At 42.3% G+C, this 10,558-nt stretch overlaps 1 protein-coding gene across 1 annotated transcript; it reads right to left on the bottom strand.

Moving 5' to 3' along the window:
• Positions 1 to 4,959: 4,959 nt before the first annotated feature.
• SAT1 (spermidine/spermine N1-acetyltransferase 1) lies at positions 4,960 to 9,967 on the bottom strand. Its single transcript, XM_035116100.2, has 6 exons — positions 9,676 to 9,967; positions 8,150 to 8,201; positions 7,970 to 8,053; positions 6,520 to 6,621; positions 6,385 to 6,425; positions 4,960 to 5,514 (listed from the first exon to the last, which is right to left on the bottom strand). Exons 1-6 carry the CDS (start codon positions 9,739 to 9,741, stop codon positions 5,344 to 5,346), a joined length of 516 nt encoding a protein of 171 aa, XP_034971991.1. The 5' UTR covers positions 9,742 to 9,967; the 3' UTR covers positions 4,960 to 5,343.
• Between the last annotated feature and the right edge of the window lie 591 nt (positions 9,968 to 10,558).

Raw genomic sequence — 10,558 nt, 5'->3', positions numbered from 1 at the left:
TATAGAGCAAAAGAATGCAAACATTTTGTGTAGGGCTGGACACAATAGATGAGCTTTTTCTTGCTTGCAGCCACATCACATCATTTCCAAGTGAAAACAGCCTGGCTGAATGGTGGCATGCTGGCAGGCTGCCCATTTTTTAGTTTCACGTGCAAGAAGTTTGCAAATGCATTTCAAACATGTAAATGAAACTGCACAAGGCAGCATTGAGCATTTCCGTTCATGCCAAGAACATTGGACCATCCGAATAGGAATACATTTCAATATTTGATGGGATTTTTCAAAAATTGTACGGTATCCTGTATGAGTGTGTTGTGCTTCCTTTACAATTCAGGAAGAGGTTATGAGGCATGGGAAATCCTGTATTAATGTTGTATCTGTCCTATTAATAAGAGCAATTGTATGCCGGCTCTGTGAATACCTACATTACTCATGTCATGGCCTGGGAAAAAAAGAGAAACGACACAATAGACTTCAGTCTTATCAGACTACCGAGTAATCTGGTGCTGCTCCTAATGCAGCTTTTTTTCTTGTTAAAGGCCCTCTCTTCTCTCTTTTACATTGGGACACTGGTTCTTGTGTCTGTTTGCATGCCACTTGACTGCTAACAAATTACTGTACATATACCTAATTAGTTCAGCTTGTTTCTATAACAAATGTGCACTTAAATGTAGTTTTATGAACTTTATTTTAGACCCTCCACATTCTAAGGGTTCATAAAAAAAGCTTGCAAATCCATGACATGTTCTATAATAGCTGAAATCTGGGGCATGTTCAGATCTAGAAAGTCATATTGTCAAGATACTTAACTGAAAATGAGGCCTGGTGTATCAAATCAGGGGTCTGTCTTGCCCAGCATCCTGCTTCAACAATGGCCAGCTGGATGTCTCCAGGATGATAATAAGCAGGATATGAAGACGACCACTTGTTTGTCCCCAGCATCTGGAATACTGCCTCTGGACAGGGAAGATTCATTTAGCTATCCTAACTAATGGTTAGGCAGTTCCTTTGCCCTCTTGGTGCCAAGCGGTACTTGGAATGAATTAGATTTAGTGTATTAGTGTTACATAATAAGTATAATAAAATCTACAAATTAAAATACCCAGCTGATACTGTGGCTGGCCTATAAAGTACCAACCTGGGTTCAGGAGGAAGCATGTGTAGAGCAGATGCTTATCTATCACTAGATCTCAGCCTATGTAAAAACCAGATTTTTCAAAATCACCCTAAAACACAATTAGTTATTGACTGTTTAGGGCAGCCAAATCAAAATTGCACAGCACTTTTGTGATAAAGGTTTCTGGCATTTACCTATGCTAGTGTCCTGTGGAAGGGAGTTCCATAGTTCTAGGGTAGCCATTGAGAATGCCCATTTAATTATTTGTTTATTAAATTTGTATACCACCCTTCATCTGTAGACCTCAGGGCTGTTCACAACATAAAAATACAAGATAAAAACACAAAATACATGATAAAAGCAAGAGCAGCAACAAAACAAAAAAACCAATAACCTCCCATCCACTCCCACACACATTTAAAAGTGAATAGGATGTTAATCAGCCAAAGGCCTGGTTGAAGAGGAATGTTTTCGCCTGGCATTCCACAAACTTCAGAAAAGGCCCATTCTCATGCTGTCACCCTCCAGACCTCTTTTGGAGAGGGACACTAAAGAAGGACCTCAAATGGTGTTCTCACAGTCTTGGTAGATCCATATGAACCTTGAGGTATTGCGGTCCTGAGCTGTTTAAGGCTTTGTAGGTCAAAACCAGCTGTTTGGATTGCTTGTGTGCATAGTAAAGGTAAAGGTAAAGGGGCCCCTGACCATCAGGTCCAGTCGTGTCCGACTCTGGGGCTGCGGCGCTCATCTCGCTCTATAGGCCGAGGGAGCCAGCATTTGCCCACAGACAGCTTCCGGGTCATGTGGCCAGCATGACAAAGCCGCTTCTGGCGAACCAGAGCAGCGCACGGAAATGCCGTTTACCTTCCCGCCGGAGCGGTCCCTATTTATCTACTTGCACTTTGATGTGCTTTCGAACTGCTAGGTGGGCAGGAGCTGGGACCGAGCAACGGGAGCTCACCCCGTTGCAGGGATTCGAACCGCCGACCTTCTGATCAGCAAGCCCTAGGCTCTGTGGTTTAACCCACAGCGCCACCTGGGTCCCTCAAAAATATGGAACGCTTCACGAATTTGCGTGCATAGTAGTCGAGCACATTTCAGCAGAGTAGCAGAATGACCACACACTAGACAAAGTATGGAAGACCCAACCTTGAAATGTTTTCCTAGTCTAAACCAGTACAGCTGCATGTTTGCAAATTCTTCTGTGGTAGGGCGAGTGGGGCAGGCAGAGGGAATTCTCATGGCTCTTAGCAAATGAGGATCAAAGGTTTATTCTGGTCTTCTCCCTTTTTTCCTGTGTGCAGACAAGTATGCGAGAGAGGTCAGCCACACACAGCTGACTTGCAGCTTGAGGCAGTGCAATATTGAACATTTATCACTTGGACCTGCTGACTATGAATTTGCACTTATTTAAATCCTGTAAGAGAAAATTATCTGACTGCATTTCAGAATGCATTTTTCTCACCACTTTAAAGCTAACGCTTGAAGGCTAACGAGGCAAGTCTCATTTCCTCTTACAGTAAAACCACAGAAGCTGAATTTCCTGCTCTTGTGAAATGCTGTGGTATATTATCTGTCCATTCCAGCTCAAGACAACAATAAAGAAATACTTGGGTAATAACATGTTTTCTTTTGTTGCTTTTATTCATGTAAGTGATTTATTTTTCTATGTAGGATCCTATTTCTCAGTATGCTCGGGCGAACCAAACTAACATGCTGACGTGATTATGAACTTCTCTCAATTCATATCCTGAAAGAAATCTGAACAGTGCTATAAACAGTTTGTGTCATTTCCCTCCCTTTTTGTTGCTTCTAGCTGACACCTTGCATTAAGGAAGGCTTGGCTGAATTATTAAAACATATGCAGCCACCATTGTTCTACTCAAGTGCTGTCAGCTCATAAAATGCAGTGGGAAATTGAGATTTCTAGTACTGTACTTTAATATTGGCTTAAGAGAGACAAGCCATATATTGCCCTCACTTTTGTTCTTAAATAAAGTAACAGTTGTTAAAGTACATGAGACAGTGATATGAGCCTCCAATGTCATATCCACTTCCTGAGAGGCACTGTTAGCCTTCTCACATCTGCTGGTTGTCAGTCCAGAAGGGAAAGTGATGTGAAGGTGGTGGCATGGCGAACAATAAGTGATGGCAAACAAGTGCTGGGAGGGGGGGGGCACTTTTTAAGTGAAAAGCAGGGGGACGACGTAGAACCTCGGGCCTTTCTAACTGGCCCTCAGGATTCTCCAGACCACACTTTGACCAACACATCTTCCTTGAGTGTTTTTGTGTGATTGGAACGTGTTCTTCAACCCATAATCCCTTCTGCTTGCCTGGATAAAGATGATGGAGGGATATGTGTGTGTACTGTACCAAGGTCAAACTCACATGGGTTGCTCCATCAACTTTTGTCTCTAGCCCCAATCACACCTGACACGTGACCCCAACAAGGCTGGCCAGAAAGGAATGTGACCTTTGAGCCGAAAAAGGTTCCACCCTTCTGATCTGCTACTGATCACCCATCACAAAGTGGCTTTAGCAGGGGGAAACTATGTGCTAATGAGAATTTCTACTACTTCAAGTAATGTTTACTTGATAGAGCAGGGATGGACTGCAGGTTCTCCTGGACTACAACCCCATCACCCCAGCTTCTTAGACAGGCTGGCTGCAGTTGGGAGCTGGGACTCCAACAACATTGAGTTGCAGGTTGCCCATCACAACCCCAGAGAGACAGGAGGATGGGTGTGAGAAAAGGTAGCATACATTTCTCTGTGTGTATGCCTTGCATGCTCCCCGCCCCCACCCTTTAATATATAAAAGGATACTAAAAGTGTTTTTCATTTCCTTAAAAGCTCTACAGGAAATGAGTCAGCAACGCAAAATGTGACCAATTTGCTGACATTAGCCGAAGGAACTCAGATTACATTCTTCAGTATCATTCTCAGACTATGATTATAACAGAGCGTAATGGGGGCTTTCCTTGGAAATTCTTGCCAAAGCTACTGCTAATATGAAATAACCAGCACTCTCTGAGTCTTAAGCAATGAGAGGACAGTTGTATATATTGATTTTGGGGGGAGGTGGGGAGAATGACGGTAGGTTAAAAAGAAAAACAATACAGGAGGTGGAATGAACAAGGGTTTGTTGGCTTTTAAAAGGTAAAGGACGCCTGACAGTTAAGTCCAGTCTTGAACGACTCTGGGGTTGCAGCACTCATCTCGCTTTACTGGCCAAGAGAGCCGACGTTTGTCTGCAGACAGTTTTTCCGGGTCATGTGGCCAGCATAACTAAGCCGCTTCTGGCGAAACCAGAGCAGCGCACGGAAACGCCATTTCCCTTCCCACCAGAGCAGTTCCTATTTATCTACTTGCACTTTGACATGCTTTTGAACTGCTAGGTTGGCAGGAGCAGGGACCAAGCAATGGGAGCTCACCCTGTCCTCGGGATTCAAACCACCGACCTTCCAATCAGCAAGCCCAAGGCTCAGTGGTTTACACCAGTGCCACCCATGCTGGCTTTTAGCAACCATTAAATACAGGTATGTACACAGTACAGTTTTGCTTTCTTTACTGCTTCCCACTCAGAAATAACTAAGCGGCACTTGGACTATGATTTACAAAAGGGTAACTGTTAGTACATTGCAACAAAAACAAGTCTTGTGGCAGCTTTTTAAAGACTGCTCAAAACCAGACATTAACCCTGTCCTGCATCAGTCAGCTGATGGGTGGGGGAACCCAAGTCTTTGCAAATCTCCCCACAGTGATATCAATGAAATTTCATGGGTCTAAAAGTATATTATAAACAAGTCCAGCAAAGAGCCACTGAATAAAAGATTACACCAGTTTGTGGTCGCTAGCATGAAAAACAGTTTATTTGCTTATGAATGCAAATAATTAAGAAAAAACCCTACCTGTGTGTACACTGTACACATTTGAATGACACTTACAAGAATGAAGTTATATACAATATACATTTCAGGATCACAGGTGTACTGATGAGATGATGGAGACAGACAAGTAACTTGACTCTGTAACTGTCACTGCCTGTGGGATTAGATTCCCAAAACTCCAGCAAACAATCATATTTATGCCACTGGTAATAAAGCTTTTGAATTAGGGACCATATTAACTTATTTCATTACTACATGGTTGGATAGGAAACAGGAAGGACACAGTCAAAAATGAATTATTGGATGCAAATTGCTATTGTCCTGAGAGCTCAGCTCCTCACTCTTCACTTGCCATCTTCGTCAAGTACTCCTTGTCTATTTTGAAAAGTCTCCATCCTTCCTCAGATGATAGGTCAGAAGCTCCCCGTCTCTTGTAGAACCTGATGGAAGGCTCATTCCACTCAGCTACTAAGAAGTGCATACTGCTACAACGACATTTGACAGCCACCTAGAGAAATAAAATGGGCAGCAATAATTATGGGAGTATTTCTGTGTACTGGGATGTGATACTGCTTCTTTAAAAAAGATCTATGTAGGCAATTTCCAGATGTGGTAGCAGTTATGTTGTTTCACTAAATTCCTACTTGGTCTATTTTCTAGTTTCCCTAGCCCACTATAAATATCTTAAAAATGAAGAGCTGTAGGATAGTTACAAGAAACATTCCCAATGTGCTTCTTGAGCAGTTTGCAACTTGAGCAGTTCTTGAGCAGTCTGCAAATAATGTCAATAGGCAACTGAAGCAGAAGGGGAACCCCAAATATCTGAATGGCCTGGTGGATATGGCAATATTCAAAAGTTCGAACATAGTGGTGTGCTACTGCTATACAATGTTTCCTTGAAATAAGACACATGGGACTGAGTCACGCTACATTTGGTCATGCGGTTTACTATTTATACCTCATTTGAGAGGATGTTTCCAAGGTGGAATGGTCATCTGAACACTCCCATCATCAGAGCAATGAGGCAGTGTGCTACCACAAAGAACTCTATCATGGGCCAGGCTGTCACAAAGAAGGCAGCACCATTGATCCAAGGAAGGATATTTAAAAGCACCATGAGAGATATCCCAATAGGTGCAGGAAATGGTTTAATAACACAACTCTGTTGAAAACATTTTTTTGTAAAAAAAAATGTACATGTTGGGACATGTTCTAAATAAAAGTACTTCTTGTACCTATTGGGATACTATTTGCTATGCTGTATTTATGCAAGCTCAATCCAAGGGCACTGCACAATCTGGATTTAATAATTTCCCAACTAAGTGTGACTTTGGTTAAGTGATCATTTTAGAACACTTTCCCCATATCAGCTTCTTACCTGGCTTAAATTCTTTAGAATTTCTGAACCAATGCCCAAACCTAAAAATAAAATAAGTGCAATTTTATTAGTCACGTGTTTAGAAAAGTTGAATCAAATTTAATTGTAAAATATTCCTTAAAATTTAAATGGTACCTCTGAACTCATTCATTACAAAAAAGTCTTCAAGATACAACAGTTTTCCAATCCATGGGTCATATGTGAAGTAATACATGGCAAAGCCCACAACACTGTATCCTACAACAAAACATATTTACTTTACATACATGTGCATACATACAGAGTACCTTTTTAATAAAGCAACAAGTTAGTATATACGAAATATCACATGCTTGTGCCAAAATAGTCACTCCGAACATGCAAAATTAATCTTATGCTGCAATAAGCCAAGTTTAGCACTCATCGTACATTATAATGAATTGCAGTTTAAGATAGGAATTCCTAGCAAGTTAAGGCCATCCTGGAAAGTTCTAAGACCCTCAAAAACCAGCATCATATTTTTTTGGTCACAATTTCATGTTCTTGCACATACCCAGGAATTACATAATCGCAACACCTGGCAAGTTGTGTCAACAATTACATCCTAATTATAGCTTTTTGCTGGAGAGTCTCTGTACATACCATATTGATACCACTTTGGAAAACAATTCAGGCTTTTACAATTTTACACGGCAGATCAGAACATTGTGGGAAACATTTCAACTCTGCTTCCTTCTACATTTTGGAACATAAAACTCCCAAAGCAAAAGCCCCTGAAGTTCGTTTTCCGCATTAATTGATGTCCATTTGTTTACAATGCAATCACTCTTTTTTTTTTTAAAGGAAGAGACTACAGGATTGCCTTTGTGACAGCTATGAGCAAATACAGCAGCTATTATTTTTCCAATCTGAACATGTCAAGGAAATAGTGATTGCATTCAAGTGTTTTCTTTGTTTCATTGCTTGCATCATTCTCTTATGCTTCTGCTTGTAAAGTGAACAATTGTTTACTGCAACTTATAACCGTATCCTTACTACATCCTAGTCAATATTCATATTTAGAACTTCAATCTTGTTGCATGTAATCCAAGGAACAGAGTTACATACAGGATTTCTGATCTACCGAGTGTTTTGTATATGCTTTTTTCTTTTTCTTTTTGAGGTACATGTTTTGGAATAGGATTTGACCCTGGAGACCTTACCTCATATATCATGATCATCTACTTTATTGTGTAACGGATCTTTTAGTTACCTCCCCGCCCATCCATGTACACGGAAGGGCCATGTACATGGCGAAGCTAGAGACTGTAACCTGAAGATTGGGGACAAATTGAAGAAAACATGTGATTCAACAGGATTACATAGTGATAAGTTAGGGTCAAACAAAAACAGCCATGTAACGAAGTAGTTTTGTTCTTTTACGATTATTCCTTGTTCTCCATCATCTTCAGGATAACTGAACAATAAGAGATACCATTTGAAAAGTTCAGTAAGTTTTAGCATTCACCTTTGCAATGAAGTACAGCTAGAGTTATTTATTATAATCCAAAGCATTGTTATTTACATTCTGTTATTTTCTAATTAATTTTTTTAAAAAATGTTTCACCTTCAGATGTCCAGTGTTCTTTTGGCACTTCTGCAACAAGGCAGTGATAGAAAGGATGTTCTCCAAAGCCGTCCTCAAGTAGATCTACAGGATTACAATAAATGCATTATCTAACTACAGTTTTCCTATCCCCAGGTTGAATTGTCACAAAACTGTCCTGGTAGTCTTATTTTATATTACCTTTTTCAGTCAGTACCACTTGTTCCTCCATTTCTTCATATTTAGCAAGCTCCTGTCCAAAACAAAGCATGTATGTTTGGTTATATTTCATTGGACCAACTTCTGTTAATGTTTTTTGCACTTCTTTTTCTTGTGCCATGGACCAGAGTCTATATAGAAAAACCCATTTTATAGAATACTATCTGCTTCTCATCTGAGAAGAGTGAAAATTCAGTAGGGAACTAGACAGTTAATGGATTATCTACAGTATTGATTCTGCACCCTGAAGGACCTGAGGGAATTGCCTACAGAAGATTAAGGCAGCAGCCCTTACACACATTGCCCCCAAAGCAAGCCCTAGCGAATACCTGAGACTTACTTCCAAATAAGGTTGCTTGGAATCGAGCTGTTCCACTCTTGACATGTTTTAAGTATTAAGGGTTAACTATAATGATTCCACTGTATTTAAGAAATGTAAGTTAATGCTAAACCTGGGGGGGGGGATTCCCAAGTGAAATATGTGTTCCTCAATGTTTGTATCTAATGGAACATCCTGTCGAATGAATTAGACCAGATGAACAGCTGAATCACTTTCAACTGCTGTTCTGAAACTGGGTTCTTCCTTTTTTTCTTTACAGCAGTCACTTGCGCAGAGGCTACAAACTGTCGGCAGCCTATTTCGCAACAGCAGGAAGAGGATGTTTTGCCAACTCAGGAGGGCAAAGGTGTCTGTGCCCAGAAGGAAGTTATTTCAGTTGCAGAACAAACAGTTCCCATCCTCAGTGGCCTACCTTTGCCCTTGAACTGTATGTGCTAAGCTATACAAGAACTGGACTGGGGGGAGGGGCCTGAAAGATCGAAAACACAAGATCGTTTGAGCTTCGAGAAACTGCCATGGTGAGAAATTATAGGCATGTTTACACTCCCAACGCTTAGGATTAACTGGTGTGTAGCCGAGTACAGATGTGGGACATTTCTTTCGCTATACACACGTCTAACGTTAGCATTTTGGTTTGCTACACAAACCACCTAAAGCAGGTGCAGGTTTATCTAGGAGTTAAAAAAACGAAGAGATCCGTGTCGTCCAGTCTCTTGCTTTCATCCCTCCTTAACTAATTTTTGTTCATTTTTTTTTTTAAGTCGGAAGGCGTGTGGTGGCAACTGATAAAAATGCCCTACTTTGGCGTGACTCGCTAAGCAGCCCCTCTTGACTTGCAAAGATAAAAGCGCGAAATCCTTCCTTTCCCCCCTCCGCCACCCAGGACGGCGCGCTCTGGTCAGAGAACAACTTTTATTATACATACATACATACACATATACATACATGTATGTATGTACGTACATACATACATACACATACACACATACATACATGTATGTATGTATATATACACACACACATATATTGTATGTGTATGTATATATAAAATCTCAGGAGACTCAAGACGAAAGGAGGCCAATGGAAGTGACTTTTGTTTTTCCACTCCTCGTGTGTTGCATCTGCTCGTTGCTTTCCTGCGACTGGCCTGGCACAGAGCGAGATCTACCTTTATGAGGCGCAGGAGGTCCGCGCAGTCCTCGGGCCGCGCGGCGCGTATACGGAACGAGGCCATTTTCGGCGGCGTTTCCCTTTGCGTCCCCCGCCTCGCGTGAGTCCCCGATAGTTGAAGAGCAGGAGGAGCAGTTTCTTCATTCGCGTCCCGGGCGCGGCGTGGGCAACTGCGGCGGCGGCACAGGCACAGGCACAGTCAGGCTGCCAGCATCCCGCAGGAGCTCTCGGAGCGAAACAGGAAAACTACCGAACGAGGGCGCAGCGGACTCTACTCCGGGTGCCCGCGGAGCAGCCCCTATTTATGCCACCGCCATCCCGACTCCCAGCCAATCACAAGTTGCCCCTCTATTCCCCCCCCCCCGTTCCTCCTTCACCTCTTACCTCATCTTTCCAGGAAATGATGCCGGGTGGAAACTTCTGACTCATAAAGCCCCGAGGCAAACGGCAAGCAAAGCTGTGCGGAGACCGCCACCTTCTGGAGCGAGCAACCCGCACTTCCCCGCGCTCTGGAGGGAGAGGGCCTTTGTCTCAGGCTTCCTGACCTCCTTGCAACCCCCCACCCTGCGGCACAGCCTTCCACAAAGGCTATAATCCAATTTACTGATGCTCACAAAGGAGGACAGTTTAGCATCCTATGCACACGTTTTTGACGTCTTCTGCACAGCGCTGTTCTCATCTAAGTGGCAACCCAAGCTCCCTCGTCCCTCCCCCACATATTTAATTCAGATTTTCCTTTTTGCCAGTTAGGCTTTTATCCACACCTCTGTTTGCCCCTCTCTTCCCCCAGGGGAGTCAGAACAAACAGCAACCAGCCCTTAATGTGGTAAGAGGGGATAATCCAACATAAATCACATGCTACCCAATTATGAGGGTATTGA

This window comes from Zootoca vivipara, chromosome 4 (genome assembly GCF_963506605.1).
Source record: "Zootoca vivipara chromosome 4, rZooViv1.1, whole genome shotgun sequence".
Taxonomy (NCBI): Eukaryota; Metazoa; Chordata; class Lepidosauria; order Squamata; family Lacertidae; genus Zootoca; species Zootoca vivipara.
The sequence above is the reverse complement of the archived record's forward strand: the minus strand, read 5'-3'. Positions and strand labels throughout refer to the sequence as shown.